Below are 22467 nucleotides of genomic sequence, written 5' to 3'. Positions count from 1 at the left end.
TGTCAAAAATTAAATAAAATGATTTTATGTAGTTATTTGGTTTATTTTGTCCTTTCCTGCTCTATCTCCCTATCTTTCCACATCACCCCTTCTCCATCACTCTTGCTTTCTCTAATCCCCCGGTCTTTTTCACGCACCCCCTTATATCCCCCCACTCCCTCCGCCCCTTACTCAGAGCCCTGCCCCACGTCTTTCACGCCAAACCTGCACCCCAATTCCCGTGCACACACAACATGCAACCCCTGCACGCATACACACAGTACAATGCAACCCCCTTCATGCATACACACAGTACAATGCAACCCCCTGCATGCATACACACACAACATGCAACCCCTGCACGCACACACACAGTACAATGCAACCCCCTGCATGCACACACACACAACATGCAACCCCTGCACGCATACACACAGTACAATGCAACCCCCTGCATGCACACACACACACACAAGATGCAACCCCTGCACGCATACACACAGTACAAAGCAACCCCCTGCATGCACACACACACACAACATGCAACCCCTGCACGCATACACACAGTACAAAGCAACCCCCTGCACGCACACACACAACATGCAACCCTTGCACTCACACACATGTTGCAGGTGTGCACCAGCACTTTATTATTGATTTATTTTTATTTTGTGTTTGTTCACCTGTATATTATTTTTTATTTCTTTAATCACGATATGATTTTGTATTTTCAAAGTGTGCTATTTATGACTGATTGTGTGCTGTTTTGCCTTTGTGTTTGATTTTATTTATTTGCACTAATGATTTTGAATCACTGCACTTGCCTGGACGGCATCCCCACCTAATTAACAATGATGAATGTGCTGCCTTTGAAGCGCACTTCCACACGTGGGTCTTTAATTATTGTTTAATTGACTAAAGGTTTTATGAGAGACGGGGCAAGCTGGGAAGAGACGCAAACACCGAAACCGAAACGAGCCGTTTGAGTGGAGTCGCTATTTCTAACGGAGGCGAGAACCACACGGAGCCGCACCTGACAGAGCTGACCAAGGGGGGACGGTGCAGCAGTCGCTGCCGCCGCCGAGATACAGAAGCCGGGAAGCAACTGAGAGGAGGGCGCTGAGCGCATTGTTGAAGGCGGATTGAGCATTTAGAGGGGAAGAGGCTGATATACCTCCCCCTCGCTAAATTAAGTGTTCAGTGTTTCACTCTTTTTACTGTGTTTGCTTGCTAAATTGCCCTGCCTTTTTAATAATGATTGTTTAGCCAAAGTTGTTATTTGTTTTACTTTCTTAGACAAACTCCAGCTGACGCCCCTCCCTAACAACTACTGCTGCTGCAGCCTACCCGAGTCTGAACTGCTTTGAGACATTTGAGAAGACGGCTTCAGGACTTTTTATTGTTTTAAAATTGTATTTATTTATTTATTTATTTCCATTGATTGCTGCTGTTGATACATCACTTTGTATTGCTATAGCGATTTCTTATATTGCTACAATTACGAGTGTTAATACTATTGATATACTGAAGCTACTTTTTCATTCTTGCTGCTGTTCATACACCTGTATTACTTAGTCCTGCTATAGTCATTGCCAATACTGCTATTGATTTAACTGTTCCTGCCATTGCTGCTATCTATCTGTGTTTGGCCATTTTAATAGTTACATATTTTATTTTTATTGTGTGGGTTTTTTTTTTGTTCTATACTTCAATCAATAAATCTCCTTATTGATAATTGTCTGGGTTCCTTGTCTGCATTTCCAAGGTGTTGTTTCCGCGGTATAAAGAACTTAGAACCCCTGCATGCACACACTATTCTGATTTCCCCTCCCCCAAATTATAATAACTGAAAAAAAACAACAAAAAAAAAACTAGGTATGAGCCAGGAAGTTAAACAGAATATTGCTTATTAAACAGCTATTCAGAATTATTAAAGTAATCCATAAATGTATTTATTTTTGTATAATAAATTACTGTACTGTGACGGTAACTTGCTGAGCACACTGCTACAGGTTTGTGTTTAAAAAAAAAAAAAAAAAAAAAAAAATGTGAACACAAAATGGTAAAACTGGGACCATTTAACAATTTTACTGTTTCTGACTGGGGCAAAAAAGGAAGACTGAAAACTGGGACAATCCCCGTCTTCCCGGGACATCTGGTAACTGCAGATTACTGAAATGTAGTTGACCACAATGTAGTTCACTGAACAGTGAACAAGGCAGTACATGTGAATAGGCGGAGTTTATAAACTTCACTCGAGATTAGTGTCTAGTAGTCAGCAGCAGCACAAAGGTTCTCTGCGCTCTCCCCGGCGTTGTGACGAGACCAGACAGAAGCAACCGCAACATCCCAGGCAGGGGAAGGCGATAGTGTCTGAAAGTCAATGGGGTACAAAAGCAGCGCTCGTTGGAGGTTATTCGGTTTATTTGTGATCGTAGCTGCATTTTTCCTTGTTGGATTTATCATTGGTATGTAGCGTTTTGTTCTGTTTGGTGCACTTAAGAACTTCGTTTTACGGGTTATCGGTATGGGCACGATTTGGGACCAAAATCTGTATCAGTGTAGGAGTTGGAGTGGAGGTTGGGGGCAACCTTTACATTATTTTCCACACCTCTATGTACTTCATATGAAACATTTCTTCTGTAAACCTACGTTTGCAATGGTCGCTTAATCCCCCTCCAACTCCCGTTTTTCAAATACTGCAGTGCTGTGAAACTAACTTGTTTTCACTGCAGCTGTGGAAGCAGGTCAGTCAGGTTAATATCCTGTTAAACGAGTTGTACTAGTGGACTATGGACATTTAACAAACACAACTATAATGTACTGATCTCTCTGTTACACACTGTATGGTTATAATATGTTTACAATATAGCAACAATGCCCGTTTTTTTATTTTATTTTATTCAGGTTAATTTCTGTCACCATTTTGAAGATTAATATAGGTAACGTTAATGTTTAAGAACATTGGTACAAGTGGGTTGCAAAATTTCAGAACATTGATGAAGATAAGTAATACAAATTTTATTTATTTTAATTTATTTCGTGCTTGTGAATTCATGTATTTATTGCCAGCATCATATTCAATCATAAACACATTATTTTTGTGATTTTCTGGCATGTAATTAGGAAATATTCCTGGCCCATAAATAAGTATTTATTCTGATTTAAACGTTGTCCATTCTATCTGTATGCGTTGAAATCTGAATTTTAGGCTAGATTAAGCACCAGAGGTGCTTAACCCAGTACCTGAGTTCCAGTTTATACACTAAAGCCCCTTTCACACTGGCACTTCTACACGGGGTTCTGGCTATCCGGGTCACAATCCCGTGTAGTGTGAAACCACATACCCGGGTTGACCCTGGTCCCAGCGACCCACTTCAGGTTGTGGGTCGACACACTTTGACCTGGGCTGAGTGAGACAAAATGTATGACGGCCATTTGTAAGCCGACGAAATAACAAACAGCCATGCCTGTGTGAAGTTTTCACTTCCGCAAGGAACGTTTCTGTTTAGCCATATTTTTGTTGCTTTAGACGCACCATAAACATCAACATTTGGGCTGATGGTTCAATCCAGAGAAGCTTGGATGGAAGCATCGGTAACAAGCTGCTTCCGGGGCATTGATACGCACATTGTGTACTTGCGTCTGTCACCCAGGTCGACCCTGCTTTATCAAAAGCAGTGTGAAATCGCGTAGCCGACCCGCATGGCACCGGGTCCTCACCTGGGTAGGTTCCGACCCAGGTAGAGCACGCCAGTGTGAAAGGGGCTTTAGTTACATGTATAGCTAGAGAGCCCAAGTTACATTTTAACTTGAGGTTTGTTATCAGTTACTTTTTTTTTGTAACCTATTTTCACTTTAATGATTGTTGAGAAAAAACAATAAAAGAAGAAAGGAAAGAGAAGTTGCGGGCTTCTTCTTTTCGAGTCCAGATAAGTTTATTGAAGATAAAAGTTCTGAGTTGCAAAGTTACAACCAGACATCTCAAAGGTTACATGATGACAACAGTTTGCAGGTATCCTCTTTCCAAGCACGGATCAGAAATGTTGGTCAGAAGTGTTACTTCCCTGTAACACATAGAGAGGGACACAAGTGTTGTAAAAAAAACCCCATAGAACCTGTTTCTATATCTAGTTTGTAAAGATGTTTAACAATGTGTTGGTACCTCTAACACAAAAACAATGATCCACCCTAAATGGCAAATGCCTTTCTTGTTAGAACTGGACATCAAAGGAGAGGCCAACACCTATTTCAAAATGTCTTGGAGGTCAGCCTTGTCCTAGCAAGGACAAAGTGACCAGAAAGATCTTTATCAACTTACTGTCTAACTAGGAATTTAACCGGAATCTGACTTAATGTTTAACCCATTCTGTGAGTTGTATTCTAAGACCAAAAATTAATTTACATCTAAATAAAATGTTCCAACAATGATCGACACAGAGTTGAGCATCTATGAGTGTGGTTGTGGGTTGAGACACAGTTTGGCTATGGAATGCTTGTTTCAGCTAGTAGAACTAAACTCTACACAATGACAAGTTCACATGCACTGCAGCTTTGGGACTTCATTTTCATTTGAAAAGCTTCTCAAATGTCTAATTTCAATAAACTTTACATTAATTTGCGTTCTCTCCCCCCACCCCACTTTTTTGTTTAAGGATGGTTTGCTAACCCGCCTGAAGATGAACCAGAAAGAAGACTGTCTGATAATGACCGGATGAAACTTCTTAATGAAATGAAAGCTGAGAATATCAGACAGTACCTAAGGTAGGATTATTGTTAGATCCTGTACATTACATTCCTTGTCAGATGGGCTTACATTTGTGTCGCTTACTGCAAATGTTGGCCAGAATATATTTTATTGAGTCAAGCACGACCAAATATGCAAAGTCACAATGCAACTGAACTCTGTTCTGTATAACATTCCAAAGTGTATTTTCAGATTGATTAAAACAGTGTGTACAATTTTAAATAACCTAAGGGTCCTTGTGTTAACACTGTACAGGTGATAAAATAAACCATGATTTCATTTTTGTGTACATGGAAATTTAAGTCTTATCTCAGTCCAGTGTCTTCCAGTCACACGGTTTCATGATGTTTACATAATGCAAGGTAACAGAACAGATTAATGGCCAGCATTGTTTGTTCCTCCTTTTTATTACATCATGTTACTGTCTTGCAAATTCACACAAGTGTGTGCGGTTAGTTATTACTGGGTTAATTACCACTGTACTCAGAAACACAGGGACAAGTCTACGATCTTCCTTGAAGGTACAGCATATTCCTTGGTACTATCAAGGATGAAAATATTTGTGTTTTCCTTTTCAATAGTTGTTTCCCTCGGAAGTCCATAGCAGAGGATTTATCACTCTGTTCTTTAGTCTTTGACATTTGATTTCAAAATCAACGAGGTCTTGTTAACTTTTAAGGTGTTTTAGTGGTGTTACCAGTACGTGTCATATCAGTGCTTCGGCATGTATATTTATAGAAACTATTGGCTTACCAGGAGCAGCTGTACACGGCTTACTGTTTCATGTTGTTAATTCATCTTCAAACAACTGCTTATGTATTTTTAGAGAAGAAAACTTGACGCCAAGCTTAAACTAAAATGAGATTTTTTGGGGTTAAATTAAAATTGTCAGAGTGCATTGCAGTATTAATCTATTTCATTGATCGTTAACTTTTTTGCAATTTAATTTCTTATTCCTGTATAGTACTGTTTGTGTGTGTTCTTGATCCCTTCTGCAGTGTGTCACATTTCTAATAAACAGGAGCTTTACAATGGTAAAAGCAAAGTGTAGTCAAGCCTAGAGAATACCAAGAAAAATGGTATCACATGCTAAATGCATGTCATAAACAAGGGCAAAGTCTGGGAAATTACAATGCAGAATTGACATAGCAAACATTAATGCAAAGTATCATGCTTGGTGGTTTTTAGTTTGTTAACTGTTAACATCTACCTTACTAACATGTTAACAAAAGGTGCACATTTCTTGTTGATAGTTAATTTAATATATAGTAACCTGTTTTTAACTAATATGCTTTTTTATTAAAACGGTTATGTAAACATCAGACCCCATACTTTGACTATTAACATAAAATAAACCATTTTTGTTAACAGGTAATAAACCAAAGTGCTCCTAAAACTAAGTGCCCCTAAAACAAAGCATAAAGACAATGTCCTATTTATGATTAACCATAGTTTTAAAAAGACTTTCCCATAAATATCACTTTCACCATGCCTGCCCACGCTTTCACAATCATTTTCCTTTGCTTTACTGTAGTTTGCCATGCTTTTACTTTGGTATACTGCAATAAACTTAGAAGAAGTGAGGTGCTTTTAAGTTCCAATTTCCAAAGGAAGCATGCAGTGGACTTTCACAAGGGTGCTACTGTGTTTAATTGAAGTCTTACAAACATATATTTTTTGTAGGAATTTTACAAAGCTTCCACACCTGGCCGGTACTGAACAGAACTTGCGCCTGGCTAAGCAGATTCAGAAAGAGTGGAAGGACTTTGGACTGGATTCAGTGGACTTGGTCCACTATGATGTCCTGTTGTCCTATCCCAATGAAACCAACCCAAACTACATCTCAATCATCAATGAACAGGGAACCGAGGTGAAGAATATTTGAGCTCAAAACCAATCTTTCTATAGCTTGTTAAACAAAGGCAGGTTGCTTCGTAAGTGTAACAAGTGCAGTGTGTGTTGCTGATAACATTACCTTTAACCACACTTTTAAATCTTTAACTGAGTTAACGTGTCTAAGCCACTAGTTTATCTTCCCAAATGAAATGTACGGCCTCCCCATATTATTCAAATTGTGACATATTAATGTATATCAGTTTACTGTGATGGTCATAAGAATACTCAAATGGAATAAGTGCATATGTGTGTATATATTAGTGCTGAGACAAATATCCGAATATATCTTTTGACATATATTCAGATATAAAAATCAGATGTTTGTATTTGCTACAAATGACAAAAATACCTTGCACTTATTTACTGTCTCACCACAATTTGCGTGACAGTTTAAAAAAATGGCAAATGAAAAACAGCTGTGTGTGATATGTGAGATTTAATATATATATATATGTATATAAAATTAAAAAAAAACAGAATCAACACAGCAGATCTTGAGCCTGTATTTAAACATTTTAGACAGCAAAAAGTAAACAAACCAGATTATGTGCGCCGCACACAGTGATCTCTATGGAAAGCCATCTGGGACAAAAACGCTGCTTTAGAGCGTGTCAGAATCTCATAGGACAGAAAAAAGGCAAGCACGTCATTCTGAAATGCCTCGCTTAAACAATACTCTACTTCCTGAAAATGTTGTGCAGTGATTTTTATATAGACTGTATATCAAGGCTTGAAGATAACTTTGGTAGCGTTTTGCTTCCCAAAACTTAATTTGCTATTAGTTTTTTTTTAATTTATTTATGCAGTAGCATTTTTCTGATACCTTACGCTGCAGTATATGACTCACCCAGAGTGAACATGTACATAATTACCTGTATTAGTTTGTTTTTTTAAAAAGTACATTATTAGTATCTTTCATAAAGCAGGAAACCATTGCTAATAGAGCTTCACGATGCCCACAATGCAAATATAAAGTGGTGTACAAATACCTACATAAGAGCTGTCTTTGAAGGCATAGGCTTTTGAATTCGACCAAACAGTAAACCGTTTTTTCAGAGACCTTCAGAGCATGGACCACACAACTTGCAGTTAGCAAGTCAAGTCTTGCTTCAATTTTTATAGGACTTTTTTCCCCGCTTCATACGTCACAAGTTTTAATTAAATGTAAACATTAATTTGCCTTAACAGCTTTCCTTTTCATGTGAACAGTACATTCAGAAACCCTGGTAACTCCTTTTCTAAAATTAGTTGGTAACTCCTTTTTAAACTCCTTTTTTTTTCATTTCCAAAACATGTGCGGTGAACTTTTGAACTGATGGAGTTCCTTAACACTAAATTGAATATGAATGAATTAAATACAAGTGTATAGAGAAAGAGAGAGAGAGATGTCTTTTAATATATAAAACCTACTCTGTCTGATTATTTCAACCTGGGTTTTAAAATATATTTCTCTCTTAACATTGAAAATACATTCCTTTCAGTAGGTTGGATTTGTTTCATGTATAGATGTGTTTTAACAAAATAATACTGGATAAAGACTGTTTAGAAAGTTCATGGCAAACTTCTAAGTATATAGTTACAGATCCAGTTATTTTCAACTAACTCCAGGCGATAAAAACATACTTAAATATAATAGTCTCATGTTTTCTTTTCAAGTCTTGAACTAAGCTTGACCTCTCTCAGTGCAAGTAGGTTTCAGATACCCTGTTTACCTGCAAAGACTCCCTTTTTACTCACTTACAAAGATCCAAACATTTTTTTTACAGAATATATAGAATCCTTTAACATAACTATAGTTTAATACAAAGTATATTATAACTTTTTTTTTCTGAACAGTGTGTTTTAACAATTTGTTTAGTATTTCTGTTGGCTTTGTATTCTTTAAAACACAGTAGAGTTATTAGAATATATTAACATTGTTGCAGTTTCACAAATGTTCAATTTGTATCCCAAAGATCAGCCTGCTTCCAGTAGCGGTGACAGTCTTGGGTCAGTTTCTGCTCTCAGTGAATCTGTCAAAGCCACCACAGGTGTGGGTGACAGTCTTTAAAAGCCTGATACCTGCAAAAAAACTTCAATCTTGTTAGCTGGGCTCCCATCTCTACATTCGTTTTCCCATTATCAGTGGAAAAACTTCAGATAAATCAAGCTGGTTCTGTCAAAGAGCCACACATGCCTTTCACTCACAAAAGGTGCTTGGGTCTTAGGGTTTTAGGGTCACACGTGACATAGTGAAATGTGTGCTTTAACACAAAATGTTTTTATATATATATATATATATATATATATATTACACACACACACACATACACACGGCTAACAAATGTCACTATTTAATCAAATGAATGCAGCGTAAATATATATTTTTTATATCTTGTTGGTTGATATCCCTTATTCTGTTATTACTTGTTAGTTAATTTCTTCAAAATTGTACAGCATTTAAAAAAGCAGTGAAAAGGCAGGGTGCGAGCATACATATTTATGAACAAACCAGTCATTATAACACGTTGAATGAATCTTTTAAATGTAACAGTACCGTGCTGGAGTTAGCTTTCATTTTCAAAACAGCTCGGTTGTGGTTGTAATCTTGTAATTTATAAGGTCATTGTCAGATTTGCACATACTCTTTATATATATATATATATATATATATATTTTTATAATAATTTTTGTTGTATACCCGTATATTTTGTATATTTCAGTCTGCTAAAGGTCTGTGAACACCGGACGCGAGCGAATAAAAAAATAATTAAAACTATTGATTTAAACAGAGTAATGCACACCGCAAGCGAAGCAAGAGAATATAGAAATACATTTATTTTATTTATATTCACGCTATGCGCTGTTTGCGTCGCAAAGGAACAATCAGAAATAAGGTCAAGGGTAGTGGCTGTCGGACTCACTGTCTCACTCACGCAGAGATTACCACAGAAAATGGACATCAATGAAAATTAAATAAATTATCAAAATATAATGTTCTTTTATGATGCAAGTGTCATTGGTTATAAAGTCAATAATAAAAAGAAAGACGCCATATGATATGGCAAGAAATAGCAGAACAATTGGAAATTGATGATATGTCTATCTCTCTTTATTTCACTTTAATTTTAGTCAAAGTGATGGGGAGCACCACACACTGGTTTTGTATTTCTGTATAGCCCTTAAGTCTAGGTCAGTGGTGTAGCTGGGGGGTGGGAGGAAGTTAAGGCTTTTAATTACATAAACCGGCAACCTTTTTCTTTTAGATTTTCAAAACCTCTTTGCTTGAGCCACCACCTGCCGGATATGAGAATGTTTCAAATGTCGTCCCCCCTTACAGCGCCTTCTCTGCAAAGGGTGAACCTGAGGTATGTAAGCGCGGCTCAGCCGTTCTTCTGTTTGTTTCATGGGGTTTATAAGTGTAAGATTTTTACAGTAAGAGAACAAAATTATAATGTAAAAAGATGGGAAGACTGAAGAAGAGGTAGAGAGAACAAAAAAAGACTGGGGCAATTTGACCACTGTGGAAAATCGGGACTCTCATCTTTCCAATCCGTTCTGTTTCCTGTCAGGGGGATTTGGTGTATGTAAACTATGGCCGGACAGAGGACTTTTTCAAACTCGAACGCGAGATGAACATTAGCTGCACTGGGAAAATTGTCATTGCAAGATATGGAAAAATCTTCAGAGGAAATAAGGTAGGGGATTAGATCATTGTTTTAATATATCGCTTCATGAATAGTTTTCATAAAGTTATTGTTTAGTCATTTTACTCATTTAAATATGACAATTGTATAGTTGGGGTTTATGAAACTGGATATCTGTGGAGTGGGTTTTTGTTTGGTTGAAAATAGAAAAAGTTATTTTAATTATGAACATGCATAATAGCTTACTATTGAAAATGTAGAATGGTTGCTAGCTATGTGAAAGCAGTGTTTGTAGTTTTGCTAAAGGGAATATTAAAAATGGATATAGAATTAGAGGTAATTAACATAGCCACATAGATTAAAGGGCTCGATTTTAATAAAGATATTTAACTGTTTATATCAGTTAACATGCCCAAAAATGTGTTCTTAGAATTTAGTGGTAAAAAAAGAGATGTGTGTTTGATGTATGATAAGAGGTAAGTGGTAATTGTGGATTTTTCCAGGTGAAGAATGCTATCCTAGCTGGTGCAAAGGGGATCATCCTGTTTTCAGACCCGGTGGATTACTGTGCCCCCGGTGTTGAAGTTTACCCCGATGGTTGGAATCTCCCTGGAGGCGGAGCTCAGCGGGGGAATGTGTTGAACCTGAACGGGGCGGGGGATCCTCTAACACCAGGCTATCCAGCCAAGGGTGGGGGCAGCTTCAACATTCCTACCTCTGATCATTTAGATAGGGAAGCAGAAACTTTTACCAACAAAATGACAATGACACCTGTACTGATGTAGTGCTTATTACATTGGATACATTATCAAAGTAATGACGAGTATAAGTATGCAATAAGGGCCGACAGGTGTCTGTATACGTCAATTATGCGGACGCCTCGGGGCGTTGTGACGCACAAAACGAAGTCGAGTGCCTCCAACCCCTGAGAAGTATCTTTTTGTGTTTTCCTATAGCATTTACAAACCATTAAATACATTATTTGAAGTGACAAAGTTGGGGTGAGTGAGTATAAAGGCAGCAATATATATTTGTTTGTTATTTTTTCTGTTTTGCTATCTTCCAGTTCATTTAATTGTTCTTTATCCAAATTGTCATGTCCACTTACTACTTTTGGGATTTTTTCTTTGCTGGTAATTGGTCACTCAGTTTTATAGTTACTGTACATCTGTAACTGTAAACAAGATGGCTACCAGTACTTTAAATTCTGTGAGGCAGCGCAATGATTTTGAATACGTGACAAGGCTCCAACTGTCCATCCAATATACGTACGGCTGGAACTTTGCTCGACCAATCACATTGCTTGTTTGACGTTCCATTGCCAGCCCTGGATTATAAGACCTTTTAATGTTCAAACTGTAAGTGCTTGCTGAAGTCAAAGACGTATCAGTGTAACAAACATTGCATCCCACAAAATAACTGTATGAAAACGAATTTAGGAATCTTAATGGGAAATAATTATATCTCCAATTTGTTAAATTTAGTTTTCCTACATATACCTAAATTCTTATTTTCAAAAAAACGTTTTTCAGATGAAGGGAAAACAAACATTATCAAGTCAGGAAATCTATAATATGTCTGTGCAAATCTTACATGGACATGACCAATGGTACCTGTAAATCAGGTGTAGAGATCTTATTCAGTCTTGTTTTTCCCCTCAGAGTATACCTACAGATACAAAGCAGATGATGGGGCTGGTCTTCCTAAAATCCCTGTGCATCCCATTGGCTACGATGATGCAAAACTTTTACTCAGGTGAGTAATCCCCGACCTGGTCAGTAGGGTACAAACGGCTAATATAATTACTGTATAGAAGATAAAGAAATATATATTTTCACAGGATTTATACCATGATCCACAAATAAAAATAGGTTATTTTTACTAACGCAAAAAAGAAATATTTATCAATAAATAATAATAATAATAATATCTTAAATGGTAGCTTTTGCCTTGGCTAGTCCACTTTCATGCATTTTTTATAATCGAGATCTATCTAGCTTTGTCCTTTCATCTGTTTTTTGAGGCTGTAAAAATGTTGACCTTACAAGAATTAATGAGGCGGAGTTAAAATAGTCCTTAATTACCTTAATGTTTTTTTTTCTGATTAATAATTGACTGTCTTACTGAGCTGAGTAAAATGTTAATGATACAAAGTAAGTCTCTCATTTACTAGTGGGTGTTTCATAAGAAAACTAACAGCTGATGGACTGGCTAGTCCTTTAAAAATATGCAGGTTGTGAGATGTTTTCCAAGCTGCATTAACCATAAGTACAGGTAATACAAAATAAAACAATTTTGGGGTCTACTATCCACCAGTGATTTGGTCTGTCCAACACTACCCAGTGGTATATTTGATATCAGCTGGGAGGTGTTATGCTTTAGGTATTCGGCAGATGGTGTTTGTGTAAATGCTTATGGTTAGTAGTAGGTGAAGCTATAAATGGTGTAGTAAATCACTACCTAAAAGCCAGCAGGACTAAGTAACTGTCATAATGTGTACTGTATCAATTTACTTGCTACGTACTGTAAGCTTATAAATCTTTCCTCCTGGTCTGTAAAGTATTGTAAAAATATATTAAATAGTTAGATAACTGAATGGCTATTTCAGTAGGATGCTGCTCTGTAATAACATGCTTGTACCTACTTTCTCCAAACAGTAACATGGGAGGACAGGCACCTCCAGAAGGTTGGAAGGGAGGCCTTAACATCCCCTACAACATTGGCCCTGGTTTCATTGAAACATTCAACACAACGTAAGACCTGGTTTATTAAGCATGCCTGCCAAGTACCTTATATGTACTGTTAATTATGCTGCCACAGATATTTCAACTGCATATATCTCATAAACCATTTAAGACTTCCTGCTTATTGTGCTGTGGAAATTCCTTAACTTTGAATGGTACACTAAGATGGCCTCCATATTGTGGTCATCTGACCTATCTGTGGTGAAGTCATGATAAAAACCTAATGCTTTGAGATACTGGAGTCTGTTCAATGTAAACAAGCACAGGCATCATTTAAATAGTTTTAAAAAAGGGAGGCATTGATAAAACCAGTATATTTAACAATATTTATAAGCAAGTAAAATGACTTGAAGATCAACAAATGTATATATATTTTGGTGGTTAGTTGAAAGGTTAGCAAAAACACAGCAATTGACATATTTTTCTTAGAAGCTGCTACAATGAAAAGAGAGATTCTAATTACGGTTTCACAAACTAGGGTTAACCTTTTCTAAACTGTTTATTTTCATTCAGTTTCAGTCACCAGTTTAGTGCTATGTGTTTTCCTCAAGGGAATATGGATAGCAGCAGCACCTTTGAACCGCATGTCTTTCACAGCATTGGTAGTACTGTTAATGGCGCCTGTTTTCAACTTTAGAACCTTTTAAAAATAGAACAAGTACAAAATAACACAATTAATATTCACGGGAAAGCATTACTTATTTGAGGGAATACAAAACATAAAAGTTCAAGAAATAGCACAGTTCTAGCCATGGAGGTGCTTTGAAAGCTTACAGTACTGTATGAAATGGCACCGTGGTACAGCTTTTACGAAGCAATTGTTTTGATTTATTTCATGCCTAGAAGCAAAAGCTCTTCCTGAATGCTGGTTGATAGGTTGTCAAACTGTGTATCAGGCTAGTGTATAAAATCAATTTATAGGGGTAATAAACTATCCAATCCAGGGTTAACTGTACTTTGCTCAGCTATATTGATGGCAATAAGAATAAAGTGACCAATGAAACCTTGTTGAAGTTTCCTGCTGTGCACCTGACATGGATTGGGACTCACAGGGTGTTCTGCTGATTTCTCAGTGATTTGAGAGATATTATTGGGACTGGCACATTGATGACAATCCTGCTTTTGTTTTCAGAAAGTGGATGTAACTGCAATGCAAAATGATGGCTCATCTACCAAAATGACAGTATTGCAAAGACAGAGAAATTACAAAAGATGAGAATCAAATGAGGCTACCACCATCTCTTGCAAGCATTAAGCATTAACTCATGCTTATAAGATACTAACCTTGTTTTAATTCAACCATGTCCCTTTAGGGTTTCCCTACATATATAATATTAGTTAAAAACCTTATACCTAATGTACATTGCACTTCATAGTAAAGGTATACCTAATAAACCTTATGCCTAATATACATTGCACTTCATAGTAAAGGTATACCTAATAAACCTTATGCCTAATATACATTGCACTTCATAGTAAACTTATGCTGTGTTTAAAGTACTGTTTGAGACTGGTTTCACCCTTAATGTCTAGCCTATATATCGAATTAAATACTGGAAAAATAAGCAGTTTTGTACCTGTTATACTATACAAAAGGTAACAAGTTTAACCCGCCTTTGATTTTTATTAAACTTTAGAGATGTGCTGTTTAGTAATGCAGTTTGTGGGACCTGCAGTTGTCCCAATTTTCAAGCTAGAACCTGAAGCTAAAATCTGCAGCTGATTGGTTACTTAGTTTTGGTTCTTTGTGATGTAGCAAACTGCCTGTTTTATAGTCGTTTATATGATCAACTCAGATTATGGGAAGGCCTCCATTTATTCAGAATTAGTCACACACCAACATCCTGTTCTTGTATGAGTACCAGACACAAAATGTAGCCAGAAAGTGAGACAAGAGCCTTTTCATAGAAGGGCATTGTGCAAAGAAGCGATCAATCGCTATGCAGACCTAGTTACAACCATAAAACTGCAACAGCCATTGCATTGTTTCTTATCGGCGCCTCCTGCTGGTAATATCAACATGCTCAAGGTGCTGAAGTGGTAATCATACTGTATGTATAGCCTCTAACTCTGTGTACTATCGTTATTACAGATGGAAATTCTGTTTGAATCCAAACTGTACAACTGAACATTTTCTTTTAATTTAGTTTAGAGAAAAGTCTATCCTGTTTCTAGGTTTACCACCTTGGTGATTTGTGTTTCCAAAGGAATCTCACGGCACAAACTCCCATGCACATACTTTAATACTGTATTGAGCAGAATACTAGGTACTATTAGTGCTGGGACAAGCCTGGGTTTTTCATGATTGAATAGTATTTAACAATTCTAGCAAATTCAAATATTTATTTTAAATTAGCTGGGGGAAAATAGTGTTGTAATACAGTAAATATATCTCTGAGGTGTAAAATAACACATCAAATCATCTAATAAATAAGAGGAACCTGATTACAGGCATCATTTATGCAATGGTTTCCTTTGCATACCTGTTTTTTATACTGTCTTTAAAAATGTTGTTAGAAACAAATATAAATATGGAATATTTCTTTTCCTCGAATTAATTTAAAGTATGGCTTATTTGTATGTTTGTCCCAGCACTAGGTAAGCTGGTGGAAACGTGCGAAATGGCACCTTAAAGAAAATTGGACCAGTAATTCCCCAATACAGTTGAACACTGCCACTGGTACTGCTACTGGTATGGTATCTATCGTAGTACTGTAGTGCAGTGCCAGTGGTGTGAACCATTCATTGATATTATTATGATGTAATTTGTATGTTAAAATATGAATGGTTCTGCTCTTTGTTTCTGCTCTTTTGCCATGACCAAACCCCCTCATTAGTTTTGCATGGCATACAGTAGATAAAGTAGGCTCCCATGTAAACAACAGTAACATTTGTTTTTTTCTCTCAATCAGAAAAGTGAAAATGCACATCTACACTAACAACAAGGTCACCAGAATCTACAATGTAATTGGCAAAATCCGAGGAGCCACAGAGCCAGGTAAAAATAATGGACAATCTGACCTAGAATGTATAGATATGCAAATACTGCAGACTGCTATTAATGGTCATCAGTCTCTTTGCCTCATGTGAAGGATCACTATCCCCTAACGGGGGGTTTGTAAATATACGTATGTCAGTTATTTGAAGCTGTATCTTACACTGGTTATAGATAATTAAATAATGACTGTTTGCGTGCTAGGCTTTCAGGTTGGCTTGGTTCTTTCACCTGGAGGGTGACATTTTCTCATTCTTTCCTGTCATTAACCAACCAGCTTCTTCCCCTATTGACTGACATGCACAAATACAAAAATAAGCATAGAATAAGTAACTCCAGACTGTGACTTTTAGTCATCAGAACATGCAGAGAAGTGACCAAAAACAAGTGACAGTTTGGAGATGTTTTTCTAGTATTACAGTTAGTCCAAATAACAGGCAGAGGGGCAGTGTGCTCTGATTACAACTGTAAAGTCGAGCCACAACTGAAAAAAAAAAATAGATCATTTTGAGTGTGTGTTAGAGAAACTATAGCTTGTCAGCTGTTTCGCTGGCAGATTCTGATAATAGTACAGCATGTCTTTTTCTAGGTTTACAATACTAAAGTACATCACAATGGTATTATTATTATTATTATTATTATTATTATTATTATTATTATTATTATTATTGTATTTATTTTTTTTTGCAGACAGATACGTGATCCTGGGAGGTCACCGAGACTCGTGGGTGTTTGGTGGCATCGATCCAACTACGGGGGCGGCTGTCGTCCATGAGGTTGTAAGAAGTGCTGGGAAATACATGAAAAAAGGTAACAGTGGCTTTGGACAACATTGTACAGTGTAGACTATCTGCAGTTAATTCACTACCTGCAACAAGATACAATATTGGATTTTCACCATGTTTACATAGTAGGTGTACTTTGCTATACCAGGATATACAGCATGAAACGTTTATAAACCTGTATGCCTCACTAGAATATGTGCAGCCTCTTTACTGTATTACAACAGTCTGTTATTGCTTCTCCAAACATGTCCAGGCTGGAGACCCAGAAGGACTATCATATTTGCTAGCTGGGATGCTGAAGAATTTGGACTGTTAGGCTCCACAGAGTGGGCTGAGGTATGGGACGAACTTCTCTGACGTAAACTTCTTCAAAGTTAGAGGAACTGTACCTATAGCTAACTTGAGTAATACTATGGTTATTGTAAGAAAGGGGTGTTTTCTTATGCGTTGAGTATGGAGTTGTAGACTTTTTTGCACACTACCCTTCAACAAGTTCTGGGAAAGATAAAGGAGGTACAGACTGTTGGGTCAGACATGTATGACTGCCAAGACTGGTATGACACGTCCATAGTGACTGAATAGAAAATAAGATATAGAACGTCAACAGCGAGTTTATCCAATAATTTATGTTCTACAAATGATTGTTTAGGGCATTGATCTGAAAATGTAGGTCTTCCATTGCATTGTTTAAAGATATAAATACATAATTTTTATTGTTGTTAAAACTATAATAACAGGAACAAGTATTCTAATGTTTTTTATATATTTTTTTTCTGACAGGACAATGCCAAAATACTGCAAGAAAGAGCGGTTGCCTATATTAATGCAGACTCCGCTATTGAAGGTAACTAGTTTTGCCTAAACCATCTGAACCTTTCCTAATCGAGAAGATGCATTGTCCAATGTGTTTGTCAATTGCCATATTAGCCTTAGCGGTTTGTTTTAAATGTGTTTTTATTTTCACAGGTAATTACACCCTGAGGGTTGACTGCACACCGTCTCTCAACACGGTGGTGTATAACTTAACTAAAAAGGTAATTGCATGTTTTTGGTATTAAAATTATATGTACCAAGACTGTTAGTTTGAAAATATTGGTGTAGCTCATCAGTCAAAGAAACAAGGCCGTCACCCAATATTATAGATAGCATTAAAATAAATGGTTTTGTGTCACAGGGATATATTTTAATGAATGCATGTCCTTTTATGTCACACTTTTATACTGAGCCCAACCAAGGGTGTATTAACATAAATATGCTGTTTTAAAAAACAGACTATTTCTACTTACTTAATCTGTTTGGTATTTGTTTATACCCTATATTGAGGGCCAGATGGGGCACAGTTGTTGACGGTGTGTTTTCTCCTAGATTGACAGTCCTGATGAGGGCTATCATGGTAAATCTCTCTATGAAAGCTGGCACCAAAAAGATAATTGGACTACGTATCGGGATGCACCCAGGCAAATACATTTTTTTTACTTGCATACAAAAATACTGTGTTAAACACTTTCGACTCATACAGAAAGATCACCCAACAGTGTAATTAAATAGTTCAATATTTTTACTGTGGTAGAGGTGTCATACCTCTGCAGCCTTGATGAGACGCATTAACAAAAGTAAAAATAATTAATATTTGCGCAAGAAATGGCAACAGAAGAGACAGGATTCTGGACTACTGAGATCCTGTAAGTGCACACTGTAATAATTCACAAACTCACAGTTGCCATTTAAGGAAACACATGTTATTAATTTCTACTGTGTGATATTAAAAAGGAAATCCCCTTTTTTTAGGATCAGCAAGCTGGGATCTGGCAGTGACTTTGAGGCATACTTCCAAAGGCTTGGGATTGCCTCTGGAAGAGCGAGATACACTAAAAACAGGGTGAGTGTGTGAAGCCAGAGCAGCTCACGCTCCTTGACATTCTTGGAGTTGTAGTTGACTGAAGGGGTCTGTATTTGGTAACCAACCAGATTTTAAATTGCAGTTCTAAGAATGTAAAATGTCTTATATATTGATTGCAGGGTGACATAGTATTTGCTTGCTGTCGGTTACAAGTAAAAAGACTTGGTGGTCTCAATCTACACCTCATCGGACGGACAGTTGTGTATTTACAAAATCATCATACAATTTGCTAAACGTGTCGTCTTTGTCAGGTGTCTCAAAACAAAATGCCAATTTTTGAATGAGTCAGAACGCGGCCTGTATTAACCCATTAAGTGCCATTGTCCCCATTTGATTTTTCTGGAGCATTTTTAACTGGCATCTACCTGTTATTTAAATTTTATCTAACTATATTATTTTTTTTAACTGCAAAAAATTAAGTCTAATGTTTCATATTTCATAAATACGGCGTGCGTTTCAATTTTGTTTAAAGAAAAGTGTACAGGCTTGCTTGAGGGGCGATGTCAGGTAGCTCACATAGCAACTCCTTGCACCTTCCATTCTGAGAGGACTGTTTTCAGCTGACAATCCAGCATCTTTAATGGGCACCTTCATTCATGAAATGTATTATTATTTTTTGCAGAAAACTGAAAAATACAGCAACTACCCTGTATACCACAGCGTCTATGAAACATTTGAGTTGGTGGAAAGATTCTATGACCCGACCTTTAAACAGCTCTTAGCAGTGGCTCAAGTCCGTGGGGGGCTGATTTTCGAACTGGCTGACTCTGCATTGCTCCCATTTGACTTCAACGAGTATGCAGAAGCATTGAGGACCTACGCAGACAGCATATTCAGCCTGGCTAATAAACACAAACCAAGTCTTCACACATTTGAAGTCTCGTTCGGTCAGTCAAAGAATTGTCTAAAATGGGAGTTTTAATAAGAAAAATCTCTGTGAATGTGTTATTTTTATGCATAGAAAAAAAGCAGTATTTCTAATAGTTTATAACTTGGAAACAAATGTTCTCTTGTTGTAATATATAATAACTAAGACTGTGTTTTTTTTCATGGTTATCACGGATTTCCATGTAAAATGTAGTTAGTTTCCTGTGAAAATCCCCATTTTTGAAAGAATAGTATAAATATACATATTTTGATCGCTTAAAAATAAATACAGCAAACGTTTGGCTTTTTGAAGCACTGTGCTACACTGCATTTAGGAACCTGTCAGCTGGTTCAGTTTGCTTCCGGTTAATGATTGAACACACTGTATAGAGCTGCACAATTTCTTTAAAATGTCTTCAAAGAAAGACACCAGCTGCTCAAAGATCAAATCTTTCTACTAAAGATCTCTGTCAGGTACAAGAAGGGGACATTTCACGTGTCTGTTATTTTTTACATCTATTTATGTTTTTATTGTGTTTGATAATTCACTGATAGTGAGAATAGAAAACAAAAAAATGAAAATCTACAATTCAGCATTTACTATTTTTCATTTAAATATTTAGGAACTTGTTGCATAATAAAAAAAGTGATTTTGATGCTTTAATGTACATACAAATGACCTATTTTTAGACTGAAGTGCCGTGAAATAAGCCATTTATTACCATGGGGAAAAATATAGCCCTAATAAGTGATAATAGCATTGCTGTGGTGTATTATGAGGTAATAACGGAACTCCGTCAATAAAGCAAGTAGGAGAGTAGGTCTTGTTTTATAAAATATTCAGTTAACCTCTGTGTTTATTTTTTAAGATTCACTTTTCTCAGCCGTGAAAAATTTCACAGAAGCTGCGCAAGATTTCCATGTTCGTAAGAAGCACTTGGACATGAGCAAGTAAGCCTTTTAGGCTTTATGAACTGACCTCAAATTGATTTACTGATTGAGAGTCATAAAGGAATAAATGAATAATAATTGATTTTTTTTTTCTTTTTTGGGGGGTCATCATAATTTCATATTAACCCAACATCTTAATATTGTTTTGCTTACATATTGATATACATATATTGTTTACTAAACACATAGTACATTTTCAAGAGTTTAATCAGGCACAGTGGTTTTTACCTGCTAGATTACAAATGACCAGGTCAGTTATCTAAGGGTAATTCATGACCACTGTGAACAATATAAATGAGGACTATTTAATAATGTATTTCAAGCTGCTAAAGTTAACTTTTAGTGGGCATGCACTATAGAATAATGCAACCTCTACATACAACCTGACTGAGTAAGAAGATCCATCTACATGATTAGTATAACTACAAACTGAGTACAGAAAATTTGAATATTTATTATAATATGGAAAAGGCCATACACATTGATTAATATAACTATTTTTTTGTCCTGTACTTTCCTTGCTAGCCCCATGGCACTGAGAATGGTGAATGATCAGATGATGTATTTGGAAAGAGCATTCATTGATCCTCTTGGATTACCAGGAAGGCCATTTTATAGGTAAACAAAGTGTGATAACAGAAATATATACTTGTTTTGTACTGACTTAAAAACAAAATATCCAGACTTTGAAAAGCTCTTTATTATATTGTGTTTGTGCTGTTTATACCCTATGAATTGTTTTTTAACCTTTTTTTTCTGCTGTCGATTTCAGTAGTTAGAATTGAAGCTTTGTACATTTGCATTTTGGATGAAAAATCCTTGATTAAAAAAGGGGCATGCAATAACTACATCCAGCCACTTGCTGGCAAGGGTTTTGGTCAAAATGTGCTAATCAAATGTTTTGGCTCGTGCTTACTTCGGTGTAATGTACTAGTCTATGATACTGAAGAAGTCAGTTGCCAAAATGTTTGCCTTTTTGATTTAACTTTACCTAGAATGCTGATGTGTTTTTAAGTTATGGTGTACTTGTATCTCTACAGGCACATTATTTTTGCTCCAAGCAGCCACAATAAATACGCTGGGGAGTCTTTTCCAGGAATTTACGATGCCATGTTTGATATAGAAAATGCAAAAGACCAATCAAAAGCCTGGGAGGAAGTTAAAAGACAAATCTCCATCGCAGCTTTCACAGTGCATGCTGCAGGCATGACTCTCACAGAAGTGGTGTGAAAAGGAGGAAAGAACGCTAAAACTACAGTGTGCACTAACTGACATTGTTTATGAACAGAAATTGATAATCCAGTAATTGTCTATGCATATACTGTATATTAGAACTGTTGTTCTTTCTTTTAAAATTAGTTTCAAAATGTCTTCCCACACTCCAGCACTAATTTCTTTATTTTTCTTTTTTTTTTTTTTTTAATACATTCAATTAAATGAAGGTGCATTATCAATGATCTGGAGTTTACACTGAATAAGCTATTTATTTATGTATACATATTTTCACTTCTAGGGCATGCATTTTGGAACCAAACTTTTTATTTTAGCCTGAAGGTTCTAAAATTAAAACTTGCCATTTTGAATGTAGTAATACATTCTGAATGCTACCTGTTGATCATTAAGTCTTTTAAACTCACACGATGGCAATCTATAAATGAAGACAAAGTTGAGCATCAGGGAGCAAAGTTGGTGATATTTTGGTTTGTTTCATTAAATCAAATGGAGGCTTTGTCACAAATGTATTGCTCTTGAAACACTTTTTAATTTGTTGGATTATTTTATATAAAACTTAACTTTTACTGTAAAACTTATTATTTAGCATAAGTCTTGAACTGACTGTTAAACTGTGCGGTTTTTTTAATGTGGTTGTTAATGGCTTTGTGTCAATAAAGATTGATCAAGTGTAAAACTAGTATGCACGTAAATGTTTACATTACTAATGTTCTAAACTCGGATGTTAAAACCCATTAAGATGTC

General features: G+C 36.4%; 1 protein-coding gene across 1 annotated transcript; it reads left to right on the top strand.

Annotated features, from left to right (window-relative positions):
• Positions 1–2183: 2183 nt before the first annotated feature.
• On the top strand, positions 2184–22399 carry LOC117405436 (N-acetylated-alpha-linked acidic dipeptidase 2-like). The gene is made up of 19 exons (XM_034923450.2): positions 2184–2447; positions 4635–4743; positions 6410–6596; positions 9868–9969; positions 10174–10299; positions 10752–10938; positions 11910–12003; positions 12906–13001; positions 15905–15990; positions 16678–16797; positions 17026–17108; positions 17553–17616; positions 17739–17806; positions 18138–18229; positions 18561–18651; positions 19295–19559; positions 20409–20490; positions 21016–21108; positions 21531–22399. The coding sequence occupies exons 1-19, from the start codon at positions 2363–2365 to the stop codon at positions 21718–21720; spliced, it is 2220 nt and encodes a 739-aa protein (XP_034779341.2). The 5' UTR covers positions 2184–2362; the 3' UTR covers positions 21721–22399.
• Positions 22400–22467: the final 68 nt, after the last annotated feature.

This window comes from Acipenser ruthenus, chromosome 9, assembly GCF_902713425.1.
Source record: "Acipenser ruthenus chromosome 9, fAciRut3.2 maternal haplotype, whole genome shotgun sequence".
Lineage (NCBI taxonomy): Eukaryota > Metazoa > Chordata > Actinopteri > Acipenseriformes > Acipenseridae > Acipenser > Acipenser ruthenus.
The sequence above is the reverse complement of the archived record's forward strand: the minus strand, read 5'-3'. Positions and strand labels throughout refer to the sequence as shown.